The sequence below is a fragment of the Gouania willdenowi genome (assembly GCF_900634775.1).
Source record: "Gouania willdenowi chromosome 24 unlocalized genomic scaffold, fGouWil2.1 scaffold_320_arrow_ctg1, whole genome shotgun sequence".
NCBI lineage: Eukaryota > Metazoa > Chordata > Actinopteri > Blenniiformes > Gobiesocidae > Gouania > Gouania willdenowi.
Genome location: NW_021144848.1, coordinates 4,488,646 through 4,513,560, shown reverse-complemented (window position 1 = coordinate 4,513,560; position 24,915 = coordinate 4,488,646). Strand labels below are relative to the sequence as shown.

Below are 24,915 nucleotides of genomic sequence, written 5' to 3'. Positions count from 1 at the left end.
TTTTACGGAGACTGAATTAAATGTGGAAACCAAGAGTAAAAAAGGTCTGTCATTTATTCATTTCAATTGCTAGGTGGTGGGGTGATTAAGGATTACATTAAATTTAAATTCAAAGTGTTTATTGTCATATGTGCAGTTAGAAACACGATTTTTTTTATATACAATGAAATTACTACCTTGCTTATGAACTAAGATATAATAATGTGTTTATACAAGTTAAATCTAACAGTGGAAAATACAACACTGCCAATAGAACTAACAACAGCAGTTAGAAACACGCTTATGAACTAAGATATATTACATTAAAATACTACTTTGCTTGTGAACTGGGATGTAGTGATGTGTTTATACAAGTTGGATCTGATCCCATCATCAGACAGTGGAAAATACAACACTGCCAATGGAACTAACAACAGCTGGATTACCCTTGATGTAGAGACAAAACAAGGTGACATTGTGGATGAAAAGGGAAGAACCTTCCAAACACCTTCGAAAGAGGAACTATTCTTGAACAGGAGGAATGCTAACAACGTCTGGCAGGGAACAAGGCCAACATAAACAAAGATAGAGAGGACAACAATGACTACAGATAGACGTTCAGAAGAAATCAAGAATGTTTGACCAGAGAGACATGTAAACCCATGTAAATCTGCGATGGTAAAACAGGGGACGGGACCCGGATAAGCAAACTGCTTCTCTCGTCTCCTTTTTCGGCATGTACAAAAAATGTAAAAAAAAAAAAAAAAAAAAAAAAGTGAATGTAACCATGTCGGAAATAAACTGAATAAATAAATAAATAAATAAATTATTGTAATTCTCTTTTAGCAGGCTGCCCGAGCAAGTCGCTTAAGACACTTCAGCTGGTTCAAAATGCTGCAGCACGTGTACTGACTAAAACTAGGAGAAGAGATCACATTACTCCTGTATTAGCCTCTCTGCATTGGCTTCCCATAAAATATAGAATAGAATTCAAGATTCTTCTTCTCACTTATAAAGCCCTAAATGGACAGGCACCAGTCTATCTCAAGGAGCTTGTAGTGCCATACAATCCCCCCAGAACACTACGCTCTCAAAATGCTGGACTACTCGTTGTTCCATTTGTCTCTAAAAGTAGTATAGGAGGAAGAGCTTTCAGTTATCAGGCCCCACTTCTCTGGAACCATCTACCAACCACGGTTCGGGGGGCAGACACCCTCTCTACCTTTAAGGTTAGGCTCAAAACATTCCTCTTTGGTAAAGCTTTTAGTTAGGAACCAGCTCATAGCTCATAATTAAGATGCAATAGGCATAGACTGCCGGGGGGGGGTCTGGCATGCTCGGTTGGAGAGAGGTTGGAGAGGGCGTTAAGAGAGAGGTCATTTAGGTTAGAGAGGGACCGGAGAGGGTCCCATTCCTCTCTCTAACACTCCCTCTATGTCTGCTTCTTCCCTTGTGTGTTTGCTCCTGTTCTCCTTCTGGCTTTTGTCTTGCAGGTCCGTGGGATCCTCAGTGTGGAGTTACAGAGTCTCAACAACTCTGTCTCCACCCTTTCCTCTGCACACACCCAACACAGCATAACGTGGATGGCTGTTCATCATAGGAATGGGATCCACACAAGGTTCCTGCTGCTTAACAGAAGGTTTTCCTTGCCGCCATGATGAATTCATGTTGGGTGTGGGATACATATGTATGTGTATATACGTATATATGCATATGTGTGTATCCATAAAATGAAGAGTCCGTCCTTAAGACTGCTCTACTGTAAAGTGTCTTGAGATACCATTGGTTATGATTTGGCGCTATACAAATAAAGATTGATTGATTGATGTGTGTATGTGTGTATGTGCGAATGGGTGAATGTGTGTGTGTGTGTATGACCTGTCTCTGAGTGTCAGTAGTTCTCTCTCCGTCTCCTGTAGTCGTGTGATGAGGATCTTCATCTCCTCACTGTGTGTGTGTGTGGTGTGTAGTTCAGACTCACACACACTCACTTTCTGCTGGAGCTCATTGGACAAAGGCTTTAACTGATGCTGGGAGGAAGCGCGCGCGCACGCACACACACACACACGCACACACACACAGTCAGAACCCCCCACTGACCCCAACCTCTTCTGCTGAACTTTGACCTCTGACCTTCAGCTTTAGCTCCTCCTCCTGCAGCTTCTCATACATCAGCTTCTTCTCCTTCAGCAGCTCAGCTTTACACACGTCCAGCTGTGCTTCCAGCTGCACGCACACACACACACACACACACGTCAGTGCACTGCGTGCGTGCGTGTGCACGGTGAGCGTGCATGTGTCCTCACCTCCCTCCTGCTGCGCTCTGATTGGTGGACTTCCTGTGTGATGGCATCCACGCTCTGCTGCAGCGTCAGCATTTCCTCACGTTTCTCCTTCAGCTGAGAGCGCAGCCTCTGATTGGTCGACCGTTGCTCCTCCCTCTGCTCCGACAGCTCTGTCACTTCCTGTAACAGCTGCTTCCTGTGACTTAGCACTTCCTGCAGCTCTGACGTCTGAGAGCGGAGACGCTGCAGCGCCTCGGAGAGCTGCTGCTGGTTAGAGGGAACTAGTTAGTGAACTAACCAGGTAAATAGTGTATGTTAGTTAACATGAGTGAGTTAGCAGGTCAGGTGGTTAACTCATGCCTTGTGCGTGTCCTCCTTGTCCTGTCTCAGGGTCTTCACTTGTCTCTCCAGGCCGGTCATTTTGGAGGCGGAGCTTACGTGATCCTTTCGGAGAGTCACCGCCTCCTCCAGCTGATGCTCCAGCCTATCAGAGTCTGGCACATCACAGAGAGGAGGGGAAGGGAGGGGTGGGTTAACCAGACCATAACTAGTCCTGGTCACAGTGACGTACCTTCCAGCTTCTTCTTCAGACGTTCGATTTCCTCGCTGAGTTTTTTCACCGTCTCTTCTTCTCTGGGCGAGGTCTGAGTCCACTCTGAGGGTGGACAAACTCAGCTCAGTACTAGCTAGCTAGTTTGTTAGTTAGCTAGCTAGTTAGCTCGTTAGTTGGAAAGCTCACCCTGCAGTCTGAGGTGCAACATTTCTTTCTCCTCCTCCAGCTCTTTGATCTTCTTCTCAAACACTTCCTGTTCCAGCGGTAACTTCCTGCTGCACTCTGAGAAAACGCTGTCGGTGGTGAAGGTGAAGCCCACGAAGGGAAGCTGCTGCCCCGTGAACCCTGTATGAGACACCGGGGGGGCCACTTCCTGTGGGGGGCAGAGGTCAGAGGTCACGGGTCAGGCAGCATGGCTGAACGCCAGCGGTGGCGCCAAAACTCTCACCGGGTTTTTCAGGACGTCGTCGTCCACGTCAAAGTTGGAGGTGTCGGTGGGCGAGGACACGTCGGGGACGTAAGGGGCATCAGCCTGGCGCAGGTGGTCCCAGTCAATGCCAGAGAAGAAGGGGTGCTGGATGAAGTCTGACAGGCCCCGCCCACCCAGACGCTGCTCCCGACAGCAGAGCAGACGCTGGATCAGGTCTTTGGCCTGATCGGACACGTCCAACACCTGTGAGGGGAAGGTGAGGCGCTCCTGAGGAGGAACACACCACTCAGTCAATAACCTGGACCACCTTCACCTCCTCATCTGGTCTTACCTCGTGGTTCATGATCTTTCCGTACGTCTCCACCAGTGACTCAGCATAAAACGGCGTCTCTCCAAACAGCATTTCGTACACACACACGCCCAGAGACCACCAGTCGCACTCTGGCCCGTAGCGACCCATCCCGTCCTCCATCGCCTGGAGGATCTCTGGAGAGATGTAGTCAGGGGTTCCCACGGCAACCGACGACTGCACCTACACACACACACACACACACACACACACACACACACACACACACACACACACACACACACACACACACACACACACACACACACACACACACACACACACACACACACACAGTCAGCTGACCCACTGCTAACCTGCTAGCTATTGCTAACCAGGTTAACTAGTTACCATTCCATCCTCCATCAGACGCAGACACGAGCCAAAGTCGGCCAATCGGATGTGACCGTTAACGTCCAGCAGCACGTTGTCAGGTTTGATGTCCCTGGAGGACGGAGATCACCATCACCATCATCATCATCATAATCTTCACCATCACCCAATAGAACCAGTAGAACCAATAGAATCAGTAGCAATAGAACCAGTAGAATCAATAGAACCAATAGAACCAATAGAATCAATAGAACCAGTAGAAACAATAGAAACAGTAGAACCAATAGAACCAACAGAACCAATAGAACCAACAGAACCAATAGAACCAGTAGAACCAGTAGAACCAATAGAACCAATAGAATCAATAGAACCAGTAGAATTAATAGAACCAGTAGAACCAATAGAACCAATAGAACAAGTAGAACCAATAGAACCAATAGAACCAATAGAACCAACAGAACCAATAGAACCAGTAGAACCAGTAGAACCAGTAGAACCAATAGAATCAATAGAACCAGTAGAATTAATAGAACCAGTAGAACCAATAGAATCAATAGAACCAATAGAACCAATAGAACCAACAGAACCAGTAGAATCAATAGAACCAATAGAACCAGTAGAGTCAGTAGAACCAATAAAATCAATAGAACCAATAGAATCAGTAGAACCACTAGAATCAATAGAACCAGTGGAACCAATAGAAAAAGGAGAACCAATTGAACCAGTAGAATCAATAGAACCAGTAGAATCAATAGAACCAGTAGAACCAGTACCTGTGGACATAATGCTGCTGGTGGATGGAGTTGATAGCCAGAACCATCTCAGCCACGTAGAACTTTGCCATGTCTTCAGGAAGTCGGTCCTCAAACTTGCTGAGTAAGGTGAGCAGGTCTCCGCCCACATAGTAGTCCATCACCAGGTACTGAGGGCACAGGGGCGTGCACGTTAGTGTGGGAGTGTGCACGTTAAGTGAGGCGGGTGCACACGTGCACTAACCAGGTAGTTCTCATCCTGGAAGGCGTAGTGCAGAGTGGTGATCCACTGACTGTCTCCTTTAACCAGAACATCACGTTCCTCACGGAAACACGCCGTCTGATCAATCACAGCACACACACACTGTTACCATGGCAACCGCTCCTACAACCCTAACCTAACCCTGCTGGGACAGCCTCATAAATCAAAAAGGGTCATGTGACCTGAACTTCACTTTGCATTGTGGGATTCTGTGTCATGGAGAAATGATGACATCAGCAGTTTAGGATCAAACCTCAGCTCTCTTCAGCATCTCCCACTTATTGAGGATCTTCATAGCATACACCTGTTCTGTGTGTTTCATCTTCACCACGGCAACCTGCACACACACAAAGAGACACACACACACACGCGCACACACAGAGACACACATAAAACCAGGTCAAATATGAAGAATATCAGACTGCAGCACGTACACGTGTGTCTCCAGGTCTCCATAGTAACCAGAGGTTACGTGTTCAAACTCTGAGTATGTTCAGGCTCAAATGAGGGAAACTCTGAGTATCTCTTTCATAAACGTGAGGTATGTTCTTCTCTGAGTATGTTACCATGGCAACATTGTCCATGAACTAAACCTGGTCACTGACAGGTTTTATCAAAGAAACCCTGGGTTTCTACCTGGCTCCGCCCACCTGAACACTTTAATGAACTTTAACACTTTTCTCTGAAACACATTAGTGACATCACACACCACAGACGTGTTCACATCATTACTTTCTTTCTTTCTAACATTGTAGATGTAGATCATTTAGACACTGAGAGGTTGATCTACATTAAAACATCTACTGACGTCTGTAGTAAAGTTCACTGAATACAAACCTGTAGATAATATAAAGTAGAAGATGATCATTTAAATTAATACACTTTTAAGGCTCGATTATTGTTTTATATTATTATACAGTTAAATCTGTAGATCATACATCTATGAAGTTATGATGTCACAGTGAATTGTGACGCTGCTCTAGGAAGCGATGGGTTGTGGGTTCACGTTCTGCTTCAGTGTTTTTTTATGACATATTTTATGACGTAGAGATGAATCTGGTGATAATATTACATTAAATTCAATATAAATGATTAGATATGAAGCATCAGTCACTGTGTTTATATCCAGTGTAACAGGAGGACTCTCTATACAGACATCCTATGATGCTGACACGTCTCCTCAGACACATTTTATTATTATTATTATTCACCACTCGTCACATCACTGAAGAGATAAAGTGATGAAGTGATCATAAAGTGTTATTAATTACAGGTGATTTAATCACTATAGTCACTGAAGACTGAACACATCTTTAGAACAGGATCATATTCATCAAACACAGACTTATTTCACCATCAGGGTGAATATATCACTAATTTCCAGGTGGTTACCATGGTAGTTTGTGTAATCTCTGATCCATTGATGATGGCTTTTTATCACGTGCACGTCAGTAACCCAAGGTTTACAGACTCAGGGTTTATTGATCCACTTCATACCAGCTGTAATGAATCAGATACACAGAGTTTACCATCGCTCGGTATGTTGACCTAGAGTTTATGGATAGACTCAGAGTTTGTTAACCCTCCTTTATGGAACACACCTCTGGTAAACCACACAGGTACGCAACTATTCTGAGCAGCCACACCTGTGTGTGTCTCACCTCTCCAAACGCTCCTCGTCCAATCACCTTTAAGATCTCAAAGTCGTCTCTGCGGAGCCTCATTTCTTTGAGTGTGTTTGTAAACGGCTTCACTGAAAACAACATGGTAAACAACACCCATCAGAACAATGTAAACACTGAGAACAACAAGGTAAACAACAGTGTGTGCTGGACTACAAAGGTCGTTGGAGCTTAATCACTATGGCAACTAATGCTGAACGGCTAACCTGGTTGTGACCAGGTTTTTCTCTGGCTTGGATGTTAGCGAGTCCTAAAGCCCCGCCTCCTGACCAATCAGATCTCATGATAAACGACCTGCCCATTGATAGATGATCCTGGTTAGTGCAGATCTGACAGCTGAGTTTATAAAGAAGATTATTAATGATAAATTAATCCTTTCATTTACTGATGACATCTACCTATAAAAGCAAGGAACGTCTGTGTGTGTGAGAGAAATATCTCCCTGACGTGGTGCGAGTTCGACCTGAAACTCGGTCAACAGGTTCCAAATACCCCGAGTGTGCGGATCTGTTATTTTGGAGTAATTTGGTCATTTCAAAATGTTTATTTTAATTTGATTTCACTTCTGTACGGCCCCAAAATGAAACCTATTCAGCTTTTGACCTCAGGGTGTGAGGGGGCGCTAGCGCACCATCTATATCTATTTGACTGCACAGCTCCTCACACGAGCTAGAGTCACGTGTGCAGCCAGAGCCAATCACTGCGCACACAGCCAATCAGACACCGACTGTAAACACATGAGTGAGAGAGAAGAAGATAGTTTAGACCTAAACATAGAGCTCTCTGAATAGATCATATGAAACCATCAGCCACTGGTGAGTCTTTTACAGACACTTTTCCAACCTGTTCAATTCTCCATCTGGAAAACTACAGATTCTCTGTGGTGCCGTACATGAAAGCTAAGCTCTGACCACTTGGTTCAAAGGTAAAAAATGATTTTAGTTTTTAAATAAAGACAGCTGAATTATAGATAATACTTTCATTTACTCACTCACTCATGTAGTTTGGAGTTTTACATTTTGTTTTGCACAGTTTTGTTACTTTTCTGATTGGCGCAACAATGTCTATGGAGTTTGGTTATCAGCGTCTCAAACATTTCACGGCGCACACAAACACGGTATTTATTTATTTAAATATACTAAATAAGTAAAATAAAACACAAATGCACAAAAAGACAACTGAAAAAATAAAAAATACACACGCCTCCAAAAAACATACATTACAGAAAAATACAACAAAAATATGTAAATGACTCAAAATACACAAAACTAAATATTTATACAAAATATACACAAAATGAGAACAGAATCACACTAAAATGGCAACAAATAACTACAATTACACAAAAAACACAACAGAAAGAAACACAAATACACACATGACTCCAAAAAACATACATTACAGAAAAATACACCAAACAAAAAAATCTAAAAGTGAGTAAAAAAAAAAACAAAAACAAAAACAAAAAAAAAAACAAACAAACACATAATTTATCATATTCATGTCCCATAGAATTAAACCAGGGAAATCACACCCGAAAATAAACCCCTTTTCTTATTTGGAGATGATGTCGTTTCAAAACGTTAGTTTGACCGTACGCTATTTAGACTGGACGGACCTCACCAGGAAGTGATTGACAGCAATAGCTGCTGTGTTGAAAGCTACACATTTCTCTGCAGCGCGTGTGTGAGAGAAAACTAAATATTTACACACAAAATGACTCCAGAATCACACTACAATGGTAACAAAACAATAATTATACAAAAAAAATGCACAGAAAGACAACAGAAAGATACACAAATACAAATGACTCCAAAAAACATACGTTACAGAAAAATACACCAAACAAAAAAATATAAGTGATGAAGTCATGCACATGTCCCATAGAATTAAACCAGGAAAATTGCACCCGCAATTATACCCCTTATGCTCCCACATGAATACATACTTCCGAGGGGCACTGTACTAGTCTATACTATAAATATGGAAATGTCTGTTTGCGTGTGTGTGTGTAGCAAATATAATTGCACAGTCGTTAGACCAGGTTACTGGGTTTTTCTGGTCCTTACTCGTGAGCGCAGTGAGTGGTGCAGCAATGGTTGCAAATTGTGGCACAAACCTCCTGAACCAGCCAACTAGCCCCAGGAAGGACCAAGAAATAATGATTCTTGATTCTGATTCTTTGAGTTGTTCAGGTTTAACAGGTCACAGAGTTCACAAGATCATTTTTTAGTTTGAAAAAGCCTTTAACAGGTTATTTTTATTAATTCACTTAGTTGATATAGTTTAATTTGGTTACTGTAATATAACTAGGATATTTAATTAACAAAGGTTTCCAACTGTAACTGTAAAAGTGAAACTTTCTGAAATAAAACTACAAACTAGTTGTCATCAGTGTAAAAAACATAGATCTACAGGTAGATGTGAAACTAAATAAAACAAACCCTGGAAAAGTCATGTGACAAATTAATCAATAGTTATTGTTGAGAATTATTATTATTATTCTGATACAGTGGAAACAGAAACTATAAAAATAATTATATTGTGAACCTGTTTATATTGTGGGGAACATATTATAGACATAAATGTAATTAGAGTCTGAAGACAAAAAAACACCACTTTATAAATAAAATAGACTAATATTAAACCTCTTTATAGTTATTTGACTCATTCTGTGATAGTGTAACTCTGTGGTGATGACTCACTGGTGACGACATAATCCAAGATGGCGGCGGCCTGGACTACAGCTGATATTATGTAATAAAGACTTAAAAGACATGAATATAATGAAAAGAGTGAATGGACAGAGACATAAACATGTAGACTTATTAAACACACACAGACTTATTAAACACACACGGACTTATTAAACACACACACACGGACTTATTAAACACACACACAGACTTATTAAACACACACAGACTTATTAAACACACACGGACTTATTAAACACACACAGACTTATTAACACACACAGACTTATTAAACACACACGGACTTATTAAACACACACAGACTTATTAAACACACACACACGAACTTCTTAAACACACACACGGACTTCTTAAACACACACACGGACTTCTTAAACACACACACGGACTTCTTAAACACACACATGGACTTATTAAACACACACGGACTTATTAAACACACACAGACCTCAGTAAACACGGTAAACGGAACATGCTTCACCGCTCGGCTGGCACTAGGACCCAGAAGCAGAGTAAGTGCGTCCCCTATCCAGCCTTCACAGACTGTAATATCATCAGTTTATCATTTTACCAGTTATTAGAGCTACTGTCTTTACCAGGGAGATAATATTTATTACTGGTGATTGTTTTACAGAGTTTTACTGGGATTTTTACCAGTGATTAGTTCATATCTCCGTTGCGCTCCACGGTCCAAACTGATACCGTAGCCACACACATATGAGTGTGTCACACGTCACTCAGTCACATTAAGGAAGGTTGTGGTCATTATACGGGGAGGATTAAATAATGAATAAAGAATTGTTTTATCCAGTTCTTCTTCGTGTTATTATCACATTATAAAAAAGTTTAAAAATAGCAGGAATTAGTGCTGGTCTCTAATGGTCTTGACGGAAAATCCAGAGTCTGAGACAAGACCGAGTCAAAATGCTTCAGAGTCCGAGACAAGACCAAGACCTTTAAAATTTGGTCTCGAGACCAAGACCGGTCTTGACCACCACAACACTAGTGTGCGAGATGCATGACAAGGTCTCTACACTTTGCTGGGATCACAAGCCGTTTAGCGTCAACAGAAACACAGTAAAGCACATCATTCTCAATCATAAATATATCTTTTCCCACACAATCTCTGATATTCCTCTTCAGTTACTTTGGCAAACAAAGGTGTCAATGTCGCATCACACTTTTGCAGCTCAGAAATATTTTCAGGTACATCCCACATTTTCTTACCCAAGAAATCTTGTCTGACAAGTAGAGATACCATTAGTTGTTTTTCAAAGCGCTGTTGGCGGCGTGATTTTATTGGCCCCTTAGTGTCACACAGACTACTGTCAAGGTCTGGGAGAAGTTGGACACCAGCTTCCGCTTGGGCTCTGGTAATAACAGGGCATGAAACATTGACATTTGCATCCAATACTCTGGGTTTTTCCACAGCAGTCTAAGTCTTCCTTTCATTGTCATGTAGCAAATCTAAAAGCACTGGTAAGTCACATCCCAAAATGACATCAACAGGTAAATGTTCAACTACCCCCACTGTCATAAGATAGGGTTGTTCATCAATGGTAATCGTAAGATCACTTTTTGGATAAAAATGCTTGTCACCATGTACACAAGGAATGTCTACGGTTCTGCTGTAGTCCATGCTACCTACTGGTACCAGGCTTTGTTTAACCAGGGACATAAAACTACCAGTATCCAATAATGCTGTTACCAGCTGTCCATTGACGAGCACAGTTTTAAGTTTAGTCTTCACAGCCATGTCCCCGTTAGAACTTACTTCAAGTCGGGGTGCATAGCAAGCGCCTGTGACTTTAGCTTTGCGTATAAGGCACACAGAAGCTTTGTAGCCTGGCTGCTGGCAGTAAAAACAAACAAGGTCCTTACCCAGTCCACGTTGGTTTGGGACAGATTTGACATCACCTGAAGGTTCATGGCTGCTCTTTCCCCAACATGGCCCCATTTGAGGTTGCTGGAAGGATGCCCATTGAGGTGTACCGGTGTTGCGTGGAGTGGAGATACCCTTCCTCGCGTTCTGGTACTGTAGAGCCAGCCTGGCTGCAGTAAGATCCTCCACTGGCTCGCGCTCCTTTACCCAGGTCCTCACCTCCACTGGAAGCATCCGAAGAAGCTGCTCCAAGATGATGGTCTCGCCGATTTCCTCCTTGGAATGCTGTTCCGGCCTGACCCAACGTCTGTAGAGCCCCTTTAGGTGGTGATAGGTCTCGGTTGGATTCTCACCAGGCGGGATAGTCGTGGATCTAAACTGCTGATGGTATGTTTCCGGTGAGATGTCAAACTTCGTCACCAGGGCTGCTCTCAGGTCTGGGTAGCAGTGGGCTCTCTCTTCGTCCATTGCAGTGTAGGCCTCCAGTGCCTTCCCAGTCAACAATGGAACAAGTCAGCAGGCCCATTCACATTCAGGCCACTTCCAAGTCTTAGCAATGTGCTCAAAGCGCAGCAAAAAGTTTTCAATGTCCTCACCCATCTGATACTGAGGAATTTTAGGATCTTGATAATACCTCCATTCCGAATTTGGCTGCTGAGGTCCGTTGCTGGAACCCTGCCACTGAAAGGTAACAGTCTCTGTAGCCTCAGATGGGGACCTCTGATGTTGGTGTGCCGGTGTTGGCAGGTCTAGCCTTGGGCTGCTTGTCGTCACGGTGCTAGGAGTGGCAGCAGGTGTAGGCCAGTTTGGAAGAGAAACCCTTAGGCCCTGGAGCTCTGCTATCAGGCCCTCTTCTCTCCTCTGCTGTGCAGCCATAAAGTCTCTCATCATGGTAAGCAGTTCACCTCCTCCTGTGCTGCTTGCTGTTTCTGGGACATTGGCCCCTGTTGAGGCTGATCCAGGTCTGGGCTCATTGGCTTCCTCCTCTGCTGCCAACATTACCTCCCAAGCTGGATCAGTCCATTCTGATTCCTCGTCCAGCTGCTCTCTCTGCTGTGAACGTAGTCCTGTGCGTGCTCTTTTGGGCCGGATAATCTTCTTGCGACTAGCCATCCCACTTCTGACACCATTTGTCACGGGGTCCTCCCAAAAACACTCCCCATTCCTAAATCCATCCATCTTCTTCCGCTTTTATTTGGGGCTGGGTCGCGTAGGCAACAGTCTCAGCAGAGACGCCCAGACCTCCCGATCCACGCACACCTCCTCCAGCTGTTCTGAGGGGACCCCGAGGCGACACCAGGCCAGCTCAGATACATAGTCCCTCCAGCGTGTCCTGGGCCTACCACGAGGCCTCTTCCCAATAGGACATGCAATAGGACTTTCAACGAGAAGGAGCAGTGGCTCTACTCCGAGCTCCTCCCGAGTGACTGAGCTTCTCACCCTATCTCGAAGGGTGCGCCCAGCCACCCGATCTTGTCCTTTCGGTCATTACCCAAATCTCATGACCATAGGTGAGGGTAGGAACGTAGATTGATCGGTAAATTGAGAGCTTTGCCCCCCGACTCAGCTCCCTCTTCACCACAACAGTCCGATACAGCGACCGCATCACTGCTGACGCCGCACCGATCCGTCTATCGATCTCACGCTCCATCCTACCCTCACTCGTGAACAAGACCCCAAGATACTTGAACTCCTCCACTTGAGGTAAGGACTCTCCACCGACCCAGAGAGGGGAAACCACCTTTTTCCGGTGGAGAACCATGGCCTCAGATTTGGAGGTGCTGATCCTCATCCCGGCCGCTTCACACTCGGCTGCAAAACGCCCCAGTGCACGCTGAAGGTCCTGATTTGAGGAAGCCAACATAACAACATCATCTGCAAACAGCAGAGATTAAATCCTGAGGTTCCCAAATCAGACCCCCTCCGGTCCCTGGCTGCACCTAGAAATTCTGTCCATAAAAGTAATGAACAGAACCGGTGACAAAGGGCAGCCCTGGCAGAGACCAACATGCACTGGAAACAGGTCTGACTTACTGCCGGCAATGTGAACCAGGCTCCTGCTGCGGTCATACAGGGAACGGACAGCCCGTAGCAAAGGGCCCCGGACCCCATACTCCCGCAGTAACCCCCACAGGGCACCACGAGGGACACGGTCGAATGCCTTCTCCAGATCCACAAAGCACATGTGGACTGGTTGGGCGAACTCCCACGAACCATCGAGGACCCAATGAAGGGTATAGAGCTGGTCCAGTGTGCCGCGACCGGGACGAAAACCGCATTGTTCCTCCTGAATCCGAGGTTCGACTATCGGCCGGATCCTCCTCTTCAGCACCCTGGAGTAGACCGTGCCGGGGAGGCTGAGGAGTGTGATCCCTCTGTAATTGGAGCACACCCTACGATCCCCCTTCTTAAAGAGAGGGACCACCACCCCGGTCTGCCAATCCAGAGGTGCTGTCCCCAAGTGCCACGTGATGGCAATGTCTCTGCAACATCCAAAGGTGTAGCACAGGAAAAACAATGATGAGAAAATACTATTTACAATAGTTACAATGAAACAAAAAAAACAGGTCGACTAAGAGTCCTTCTCTGACTCAGACCAACTCTGTCATCACCTGGTGTTACCTGCTCTGTAACCCAGAACCAACTCTCTCCACTAGGCCATAGCAGCCTGTATTTAAAGTAAAAGCACCTCCTACTGGGCGTCATCAATCTCATGATCTATTGTTCCCAAAGAATAGTTTCTTCTAAATAAACCATTCCACACATTGTCATCCCCATCATTAATTTATAGGTTTTTTAATTACCTATTTTAAATTCAATCCCAAATAACACTTATTTTCCCCCAGGAAAAGAAACTATAAAAAAGGCGGAAGTGATGTGCTCCGTTTCCTCATCCCTACATGGGACGACTGCAGGTCAAAGCGCTTTGCATGTATGTATTTTAACAACTAGAGCTTCTAAGTGTGACCCTAACTCTAACCCTATGACTGTGGAAGGAAAGAGAGGTTCTGTTATTTAACCCTCTGCACCGAGAACGGCTGTCAGAAGGGAAAAGTTTGGAGGATGACGTGTCGCCGGCGGTCAGTGACAGACCTACTGTTGTTTTGTTCATTTTTCTATTAGTTTTGTGTGTTTTTGGAGTATTTTCTGTTTCTCTCTGGTTTTTTACAGTATTTTCCTGCAATGTTATAATTCTATTTTATTAAATTTATTATTTCTCTTGTTTTGTGTATTTTTCTGTCATTTTGTACATTTACTTTGGGGGCCGCAAAAAATAAACTTATATACATGTATCACAACTAGGTGTGGGAACCTCTGGGTACTTTGCGATACGATACACAATACAAAGCTCACGATAATTTATGACACAACAAGAAAAAAAAAGATTAAGCAAAAAAATACAATTTTTATTTTCTATCTCTGAAAGACAATAAATGTAACAAGTGTCCTCTGAACAGTGACACTATTTTAGTGCAACATTTCTGTAAATAAGTGTCAACATACCAATGTAAACTAATAAGTCTCTACAATAGTGCTTTATGTAAACAATAAATATGGTCTTTATTACCAGTGACATCATTATAGTGAAATATTACAGTAAACAATATATTGGTTCCTTCAACAAACAGTCACAACATTTCTGTGAAAACGTACCTGGAACGTTTTAGTGAAAAAGTAGAGAAGGTTTTGGAAAAAAACAATAAATTTAAAAATTTAAAAAATTGATAGTGCGAGCATATCGATAATCGATCGTGTAAAAAAATATTGTGATATATCGCCGTATCGAGATATCGTCACACTCCTAATCACAACCCCCTAGTTTTCTGCATGTGTGTATATTATTTGAATAACATTATTTTATGATATATATATATATATATATATTGTGTGTATAATAATTATATGTATTAGTGCTGTTCAATTATTATCATTGTTTATTAATATGCCGCTCAGTACCTTCCTAATTACCCCTCTGTGATAAATAAAGTTTTCTGATTCTGATCACTTCTGTGTACTATTCAGGTAAAAGAAGTTCCTCAAGGAGCGTCTCCAGGACCAGAGCTGAAGAATAGAGATGCTGACCTGCTTTAACATAGATGAGTAGATATTGAGAAAGTGAGATCCACCATTAAGGACACACACACACTGTGTTGTTGCTGACATGCTGGAATCCATCCCAGCACACAAAGCTGAGGCAGTCAAACATACAATCTACCAAGTGCTGTATGAGAATATAGAATACAGGTCACATAACGTGCAATTCTTTTTTAGTATATTTTATTTCTTTTGTTACAGTGTGTTACAATAAAAACAGTTTTGTATTTCTAATTCACTACAGTCCTGTATTTTCTGATTACGTTCTCCTGCCAGGGAACAAGTCCCTGTGGTGTCAGGAACAATGACCTGAGATCATTTGGAGCTCAGAGTGCAGCTCGTGCTTTGCTGAGACGGCTAATGTCCAACAAGTTGTTGTGGCCTGCTACCACTGCCCTCCACTCACAGGACCACCCCCGTGTGTGTAGAGGAGTCTGTGAACCTGGGAGGGATGGAACTGGTTGCTGGGGAGTTGGCAGCGTCTGTGCTGCTTTGATAAATGTGCAGGCCTACACAGGCCTTCACAACCTTCACAGTTTTCTGTGGGTGGAATTCCATCGGTCGTCCCAGGATTCCCCATCGTGGTGAAGATGTTCTCTATCACCTCCTGGTATGTAAGTGGTGGTAGTTGTAGATTTACTGTAGATCGCTGAGGTTTTTCTGTTCATACAATGAGATGATATGTCCTTTGTTTATCACACTAGGGGGAGTTTGGAGAGTTTCAGCAGCAGAAAAACAGGAATACAAGCACACACACACACACACACTCATATATATACCTGTATATATATATATATATATATATATATATATATATATATATATGTGGGCCTGTACACAGTACAGACAGAAAAAGGGAAAAACATAATGCAAGAAAGGAAATTGCACAATAATAATAACTAGAACTGCAAGCAGTTATGAAAGGGGGCCAAGCCTTCCCGCGCGACTCGGCCCCCAAGTTTTGCGGAGCCCATGGAAGTACGTCACAAAGGATGACGGACTTGTGGCGAGTGTCAGGACACAGGCCAATGTGACATTTGCTGTGAACAGGTGAATATGAAGTTTTGGGAGATGTGATTTCAAATGTGAAAGTTACAGGCCAAAATGCGTTTGCACCCATTATAGCGCCACCTAGTGGTGCACTTTTTGGGATGGGTGATCTGTGTGCTCTTATATATGTACCCTGTAAATTTCACAGCCCTCAACATAATACTTCAGCTGAAATAAATTTTTGTTGTTTATGTTGTAATAAGCCACGCCCACTTTGACCAATCGCAATTAACTTCAATATACGGTCCCAGGAGCAACCCAGGGTCATACCCACCAAATTTGGTAAAAATCGGTCTAGCGATTTAAGAGATATAAATTTCCCATATTTTCATAAATTATTAAAATTATGCTTATACTCTTACAGTCACATGACAACCAAGGATCTCAGATTTAGAGTAGTTAGCATTTATTTTGACCGAGATATGCAACAGTTATCTATTTCTATAGCAAGCTAGAAATATTTACTCAATAATTATTAGAGGTGGGAGAAAAAAATCTATTCTTAGATGCATCGAGATTCTGAGGTGGACGATTCTGAATCGATTCTTTATTTTCCAGTAATCGAAAATCTAAATTTTAGAGGCCGTTTAAAAGTCTGAACAAAAAGGCCGTAGAAGTGTGGCGTGCAGCGCGTTTCCAGAGGGACACTTTAAAGAGAACACCACAACAATGAAGCCTAGACGTGTAGGAGTTAAGACCAGCCCTGTGCAGCTTAAAATCTGATGTTTCTTTAATGTCCACGGTGGAAATGAACTGGACAAGAGCCACGCTGTACGTTAGCTCTGTTACACTAATTTAAGTACTTGAAGAACACGACATGAGAAGCTCTATAGCACGTTTTCACCTGGAGGAGGAGGAGTCAAAGTTGGCTGCTGCTGTGGCTAAAAGTTCCTCTGCTGACCAGAGAACGATCGAACAAGTCACAACGAAGCTTCCACCCTCTTCAGAAAAGCTAAAGTGGATTAACAAGTCCATTGATAAGGATTTACATCCTTACTCTATCGTAGAAAACCAGGGCTTTCGTTCACTGCTTCATACGTTGGAGTCTAGATATACCATCTGTTCTCTACGGTACGTTACTGATACAACCATCCTGAAGCTTTACAACCAACCAAAACAGAAGTCATAGCATCGCTGCAGAAGGCGTGTAGGATAGTGACATGTGGACATCTTATAACTGTGTATTTTATCTCTAATGACTGGAAGATAATGACATGTCATTTTTGTTTTTTTTTTCAATTGAAGTTTTGTTCCAAGGAAGGCTGTTACTACCTTTGTTTAAAAACTTGTACATTTTCAGTTCACATACTTCTTCCATTAGTGTAATAAAGGATACTGAACTAACTACAATTAATATATGTAAATAATGTATATATTTATACAGTGCGTGGACACAGTGAATACAACAGATATTTTGTGAAAAAAAAATGCATCAAAATACATTAATAATTGATTTAGAATCGAATCGTGAGGTGCCTAAAGATTCGCACCCCTATTAATTATTTATGCATATTTTGAGCCAGCAAAATTCTTTAAAATTTTTAGATCAGGTCCAACTGAAGACTCTACGTGCCAAGTTTCATGCTGATTAGACAAAATCCCAAGGTGGAATTCAAAAAAGTAGGTTTTTGATATGTAGTGACTTACAAAGAGCAATGTGCCAAGGGAGTGGGCGTGGCCTATGTCAGTAGACGCGACTCTTTATAGGGAACTAGTGGATATGAAGTTTATGAAGATGTGAATTAAAATGGTAAAAATCGGTCTTGCCATTTAAGAGATATAAGTATCCCTTATTTGTAGCGCCCCCTAGTGGCCTACATCATTCAAATTTGGCTCATACCCTCACAGTCACATGCCGACCAAGGATCTCAGATTTGGTGTTGTTAGCATTTATTTTGAACGAGATATGCACCAGTTCGCGTTTTAATAGCTAGCTAGAAAGTTTTACTCGTTAATATTTTGCACATATTTTGCCCGAACAAAATTTTTTGCTTAACTGTAAAACAAATGAAGACTCTACGTGCCAAGTTTCACGCTGATTGGACAAAACCCCAAAGAGGAATTGAAAAAAGTTAGGTTTTAAAGTTTTTGCAATTTTGCTCAGACAAAAGTTTAGGCGGAAATGGGCGTGGCCTATCGTAGGTGATTCAGTGCTATTCAAGGAATCTGTGGATATGAAGGTTTTAAATGTGCAATGTGTGTTTGTAATACACTGCCCCCTGCAGTTTGGTAGTGGAAACCGCACAAAGTATAAATGCAACATGCGTTGTTTCATGCGGATTCCGTTCGTTTCATTTCTGTGCAGCGCGTTGATGCGTCAAGCATAAAACAGCCTTTAGTTGCTATAGTGATTAAGCTTCAGCAAGGTTTGTAGTCCAGCACACACCGATTAAATCTCGCAAGTTAGCGTGATAAGAGGTAATCCAGATTAGTAATACAGGTCCTGAGAACACGGTAAACAACACTCACCATAACAATGTAAACACTGATTAACACAATTAAACAACACTAACCACACAGTCATTGAAACAACGTTAACGCCATAATGTAAACAATCACCAAACATGGACACAATTAAACACGTAAACAACACAGGTGCTCAATAAACAACATATGTTTATTTTGCACATTTGTTGTTTTTATATATTTTTTTATTTACGTATGTCAGACATTTTACACTATTATCTTGTTAGTATTTATTTTTGTTGAATGTCAAATGTGAATTTCCCCTCAGGGGATCAATAAAAGTCTACTTTATTCTATCTATTCTAATATCTTCTATTCTAAACACACTAACAGCAGTAGGGGGCGGAGCGGACTGCTGACACACCTGTCTGACGTCACAGTGGGTACAGTGTGAACGTGACGTATGTACACTGTCATTGGCAGAAGCAGACAGAGGCTCCGCCCCTTTAACCGGCTTTATGGAGCTGGACGTGAACTGGGCCGTCAATGGTTCTGATCTACCTGACCACGCCCTCTTAGACTGGGTGTGAACACGCTGACCCGGGTCAGTAAAACCCGCCCATGACCCGCTTTAAAGAACCGTTTGTGTGTGAATGAGAAGATCAGAACCAGTAAAGTGGACCACAGTCACAACATGGACCACCCAGACCCAGAACATCAGGACGAGTCCCGGCTCGGTTCTTACCCCACTCCAGAAACCCAGAGACGTGTCTCTCCCTCCGCAGTGGGCCCCGGGACACCTCGGTGCTGACCCACAGCAGGAGGTCCAGCAGGGCCTCCACACTCGGACTTCCATCGTCCCTCTGCAGCAGCAGCTGCTCCAGCCGCTTCAGGCGGGTTTGGGCAGACATCACGCCGGGCCCGGGGCCGTTCCTCCGGTCAGAGTCCGCTTCCTGCCCCGCTGCAGGCCGCTGCTAATTCGTTAGCTCCGAAGCTTCGGCATGAGGAGCCGCCGCTGGCCGGGTGTGGGAACCTGTGAGTCGGGCTCCTCAGCCCGGTTCTCCCGCAGATCAGCTTTTCTCTCCGGGAACCGAACCCCAGTGAGAGCGCTCAGTTCAGCCCCAGATCATGTCCTCCGCTCGGTGTGTCGCTTGAGTTCTTTACCGGCTCGGTTCAGCTCGGCTGAGCGGGTCCAGGCGACCGATTACAGCCCGGTGTGGCGTACTGGGATTGTATATGCGCATGCGCACTACCAGGTGTGGCATACTGGTATGAGCCATAGATATTATACAGTAGACTGTGGAGGGACACGTCAACAGCGCCGCCATCTTGGACAGGTGGTGGTGGAGGCAGCGGTGCATAGACATTATGGCAGAAAGAGTTTTTTCTCATTCTCTAAGTAGAATTATTTGTTGAATTTTGAACCGATTTCCAAACTGTTTAATTTTTTAAAAATGTCACACATAGAGCTATGATACAAGGTGTTTGGATATATTTAAAATGCTGGTTTTACCACTCAACACTTAATCTCTACACCCACATCCTTTAATATTTCAGTTATTTGGCTACAGTAATTAATGATGGTGATATAATAGTAATAGTATTTAATAGTAATGGTTATACTAATAATCATAATCATATTACAATGAGAATACCTCTAACTATAATATAAAGTATTAATAATAATAAAAATACAATAATATGATAATTACATTATATTATCTATTTATCTATCATCTATCTATTATCTATCTATCTATAGTAAAATCTATCTATCTATTATATTTAATTTAATATTTAAAATACATTATTACACTTCTTAATAAACAATATTAATGTTGAATTAAAATGAAGATATAATTGTGATTGCAGTATGACAATTTGTGCATGGCAATTCTTGCACAGGTACAATCGCAGTACATGACTGCTGCATGCTCAGATTGTCTTACAATCTTAGACCGTGACACCTGCTTCACAGTCTGAGATTACCTCCTGCTAGGCTAACGCTAGGCTAATGCGATTTCTAGGCTAGTGCTAATGTTAAGCGAATGCAATTGCTAGGCTAATGCTAAACTAATGTTAGGCTAATGTTAACGCTAGGCTAATGCAAATGCTTAGCTAATGCTAATGCTAACGCTAGGTTAATGCTAAGTTAATGTTAATGCTAGGCGAATGCTAACACTAAGATAATGTTAATGCTAGATATTGCTAACTTTAGGTTAATGCTAATGTTAATGCTAGGTTAATGTTATTGCTAGGCTAATGCTAACACTAGGCTAATGCTAACACTACGCTAATGTTAACGCTAGATTTATGTTAATGCGATTGCTAGGTTAATGTTAATGTTAGGTTAATGTTAACATTAGGCTTAATGCTAATGCTAGGCTAATGCGTTTGCTAGGCTAATGCTTCAGTGTCCAGCAAGCCGCCAGAGCCCCTCTCACGATTTCCGCTGTTGTCATGTAAGAGTCATTCACAATAAGAGTGTGAGCCTTCACAATAAGAGTCTGAACCTTCAGAATAAGAGTCCAGACATTCACAATAAAAGTCTAAACCTTCAGATTAGGAGGCCTCAATTCCCAGTAGGAGTCTAAACCTTCAGAATAAAAATCCAGACTTTCACAATAAGACTCCAAAGCTTCAGAATAAGAGTCAAGACCTTCACAATATGAGTTTAAACCTTCAGAATAAGATTTCAGACCATCACAATAAGAGTCTGAGCAAAGGAAATTTAAGCGGCTGTGGTTTTATACCAGTATGAAGGTTGTTTATATTTAGATCATATTTAACAGGTTCTCATACACCTTTATAGAGGGCAGAGCTTCCATCACGTCATGTGACCTTGACACAAGCAGCTATTGGTCAGTGGACATTAAACATGTCTCCACACTCTACATGTGACCAAGTCTATGTTACATGTGGTGAGAGTAAAGAAAGTACATTTACCTAAGTACTGTACTTCAGTAGTATCTGTACTTCACCTAAGTACTATTTATGGGGAATATTTTGTACTTTTACTACATCTCTATAGTTAGTTGATCTATAAAGTTCTGGAGATACAGGAACTCTAAATATACTGTGAATAACACACATTGACACACACACACACACACACACACACACACGTCATTTGCAGGGGGATTATCTGTAAGTGGATTAATGGCGGTGGTTGAAGATGCCATCAGCTGATCTGCCGGTCTGTGTGCAGTGACCCAGTAGGACCTGTAGGACCGTAATGACCTGTAAGATCTGTAGGACCTGTATGACTTGTAGGACCTGTAAAACCTGAAGGACCGGTATGACCTGTAGGACCAGGAAGACCTGAAGAAGAACCTCTGCAGGTTCTCTGGACTCCACTATGAATGGTTGTGTGGTGTCCGGCTGAGTCCGTGATGGTGGGCCGGCTCACCTTCACTAAGGCGGAGCGGGAGAAGCTGGCAGAGGTTCTGTGGCTGCTCAACTGGATCTCTGTGGTGTCGGGCCTAGTTCTGGTGGTCCTGGGCCTGTTCCTGAGGGTGGAGGTACAGCGCTGGGTGGAGCTGATGGAGGAGCAAGCCATCCTCTATGTGCCCCCCATGCTGATCAGTACCGGCCTGGCCGCCTGTGTCATCAACTTTCTGGGAGTTCGTCTGAGTCTAGACTGCACCGACCTGAACCGATTCCTGCGTTGGAAGCTGCTGCTGCTGCCCTACGTCTGCTCCACCTTCTGCTTCACCTCCTGCATCCTGGTGGGGGCGCTCACCTGCTTCAGCATCCACAGCACGCTGGAGGACTCTCTGTTCGTGGGCCTGAGGGACGCCATGCGCTCCTACAAGGACACAGACACCCCTGGTCGGTGTCTGATGAAGAAGAACCTGGACCTGCTGCAGCTGCACATGCACTGCTGTGGGAACACGGACCACCGGGACTGGACCCGCATCCAGTGGGTCAGCACCAGATACCTGGACCTGAGCAGCAGGGCTGTCCGGGAGTGAGAAACCTTACTACACATACATATATATACATATATATACTTTTAAGTTTAAGATCCATGCTCTGGGTCAGCTGGTGATCATGTTAACTGGTGACCATGGGTCCATGTAAAGGTGTTTGATGTGTGAGGTCAAGGGTCAGTCTTAGTTCTGACACAGCATTTAGTCCAGGTTCAGTTCTGGTTCTGGACTAGATAAAGCTCAGGTTTTACAGGTTCAGACTTGAACTGTACTTGAACAGGTTTGTGGTTCTGAACAGGCGTCTGCGCAGTAACGTGGCGGGTCAGTACCTGATGGATGGTGCCCCGTTCAGCTGCTGCAGTCCACTCTCTCCTTGGCCGTGTATCCAGAACCAGCTCACCAACCGTCTGGTCCACTTGGGCTTCGACAGGGTCGGCCAGCAGCAGAACCTTTGGAGCCGGGGATGTCGGTTGGCGCTGATGGAGCACTACACTGGGCTGCTGCGGTCCACGGGCCTCACAGTCCTGCTGGTCTGGGTTTTTGAGGTACCGGTGCTCACTTGTGTTCTGGTTCTGGTTCATCATTCGTCTAATCTCTGGTTGGTTTGTAGCTGCTGGTTCTGACGGGCGTGCGGTACCTGCAGACGGCCATGGAGAACTTGCTGCTGCTGGGTGATCCAGAGTCCGAGTCTGACGGCTGGATTCTGGAGAACAGTCTGGCCCAAACGGCCCGGTCCAACCTCGGCATCATCAAGAACCTGGGAAAATGCTACCAGGTGGAGGTCGACCCCAACATCAACACTGTTGAACCACAAGGGTTCAGAACTACATCTGGACCTCAGGCCTGAGGACCAATCAGGAGCTGAGGCTGTGAATAAAGAAATGGCTTTGATGTTTGTTTTAATAAACTCATCAAGCATCAGTGTTTATCCTCTGATAGAACCCACACAAACATAACTAGTTTAACTAGTGTTACTAGTCTAACCAGTGGAACCTGTTCAGCCACTTTAACCAGTGTTTTTAAATTGCTAACAATCATTGGTCTAAACTGAGTCACATGATCTAAACTCTAAACACAGTCTGTAAATATCTTAGTCCATGTGGATTAAACTATAAATCACTTTTCATTTCTTTCAAACTAAAACCACAGTCACCAAACATCATCAGTCACTAGTTATTATTATTAATATCTATTCATTATTATCATTAGGTCACCACCTGATAAACACTAAACTTTTGCAGAACACTTTGTTCAAAACAGTAAAAAACATAATAAAAAAACATGGTGAACGTCTGCTGTAGCCACGTTAAAATCTATTGAGTTATATCAAAAATAAATAAAACAATGATACAAAGGTCCTGTACTACTAATCTAGATTAACTGTTATCACACTAACTCTAGATTTAATCAGTGTGTGCTGGACTACAAAGCTCGTTGGAGCTTAATCACTATGGCAACTAATGCTGAACGCTAACCTGGTCGTGACCAGGTTTTTCTCTGGCTTGTTAGCGAGTCCTAAAGCTCCGCCTCCTGAGCAATCAGATCTCTAAAAAAAACAACCTGCCCATTGATAGATGATCCTGGTTAGTGCAAATCTGACAGCTGAGTTTATAAAGAAGATTATTAATGATAAATTAATCCTTTCATTTATTGATGACATCATTTAATAAACACAGATTTATATCTGATAGACTGATCTACAGTCAGCTGATGAAGTCATTAATTCATTCATTAATGAATTCATACGCTATAGTGAGGCTGACATCATCATCAGGAACATACTACAGTAAACAATGTGTTCTCATCCCAGTGTGTGATAAATAGATCTACCTGAATAGAAACGTGTGTGTGCTGTAATAAAGTTTAACTGCAGAGCTCTGTTTGTTTATCATCCAATAGATTAATATCATAAATAATCTCACACTTTTACACATTAACAGTATCAGCAGCTTCCTGTCTGAGTTCTATCATTCCTGTCTTTTCTGTAACAACAGAGTTGTTTTTGGTCTGAATTATGGATATTAATTATTATAATATTAAACTAAGCTGAACACCTAACCTGGTCAGGACCAAGTTATGAAGTAGATCAGAGCTGAGTGAGTATAAAAGCTGTTGCTCTTCACTGTCATCATGGATTTATATTCATTATATTTGTTTAAGATGATAAACAGTTCCTCCTGTAAAGACACTCAGTCTGCCAGGTTCCGC

At 43.0% G+C, this 24,915-nt stretch overlaps 3 protein-coding genes across 3 annotated transcripts in view; 1 reads left to right on the top strand and 2 right to left on the bottom strand.

Annotated features, from left to right (window-relative positions):
- The window catches only part of LOC114458222 (serine/threonine-protein kinase MRCK beta-like), a 46,951-nt gene extending 26,919 nt beyond the window's left edge, over positions 1-20,032 (bottom strand). Inside the window, exons 1-14 of the mRNA XM_028440565.1 lie at positions 19,521-20,032; positions 6,605-6,696; positions 5,197-5,280; positions 4,926-5,021; positions 4,703-4,851; positions 3,948-4,041; positions 3,579-3,779; positions 3,266-3,514; positions 3,004-3,190; positions 2,836-2,919; positions 2,625-2,758; positions 2,286-2,528; positions 2,113-2,205; positions 1,858-2,009 (exon numbers count right to left, since the gene is read on the bottom strand). Coding sequence (XP_028296366.1) covers positions 1,858-2,009; positions 2,113-2,205; positions 2,286-2,528; positions 2,625-2,758; positions 2,836-2,919; positions 3,004-3,190; positions 3,266-3,514; positions 3,579-3,779; positions 3,948-4,041; positions 4,703-4,851; positions 4,926-5,021; positions 5,197-5,280; positions 6,605-6,696; positions 19,521-19,686 — 2,024 coding nt within the window. The 5' untranslated portion in view covers positions 19,687-20,032. The remainder of the gene's footprint in view (positions 1-1,857; positions 2,010-2,112; positions 2,206-2,285; positions 2,529-2,624; positions 2,759-2,835; positions 2,920-3,003; positions 3,191-3,265; positions 3,515-3,578; positions 3,780-3,947; positions 4,042-4,702; positions 4,852-4,925; positions 5,022-5,196; positions 5,281-6,604; positions 6,697-19,520) is intronic.
- On the bottom strand, positions 10,089-11,709 carry LOC114458223 (zinc finger and SCAN domain-containing protein 26-like). Its single transcript, XM_028440566.1, has one exon. It carries the CDS (start codon positions 11,690-11,692, stop codon positions 10,778-10,780), a length of 915 nt encoding a protein of 304 aa, XP_028296367.1. The 5' UTR covers positions 11,693-11,709; the 3' UTR covers positions 10,089-10,777.
- A 1,168-nt stretch (positions 20,033-21,200) lies between the features above and the next one.
- Positions 21,201-23,554, top strand: LOC114458325 (photoreceptor outer segment membrane glycoprotein 2-like). The gene is made up of 3 exons (XM_028440731.1): positions 21,201-22,745; positions 23,006-23,252; positions 23,318-23,554. Exons 1-3 carry the CDS (start codon positions 22,138-22,140, stop codon positions 23,552-23,554), a joined length of 1,092 nt encoding a protein of 363 aa, XP_028296532.1. The 5' UTR covers positions 21,201-22,137.
- Positions 23,555-24,915: the final 1,361 nt, after the last annotated feature.

Bases quoted from the DNA above. Each gene is read 5' to 3' on its own strand.
- LOC114458223 (XM_028440566.1), bottom strand. From the start codon at position 11,692: ATGGACGAAGAGAGAGCCCACTGCTACCCAGACCTGAGAGCAGCCCTG.
- LOC114458325 (XM_028440731.1), top strand. From the start codon at position 22,138: ATGGTTGTGTGGTGTCCGGCTGAGTCCGTGATGGTGGGCCGGCTCACC. The intron at 22,746-23,005 runs GTGAGAAACCTT...GGTTCTGAACAG, and splicing joins AGCAGCAGGGCTGTCCGGGA to GCGTCTGCGCAGTAACGTGG. The intron at 23,253-23,317 runs GTACCGGTGCTC...GTTGGTTTGTAG, and splicing joins TGCTGGTCTGGGTTTTTGAG to CTGCTGGTTCTGACGGGCGT.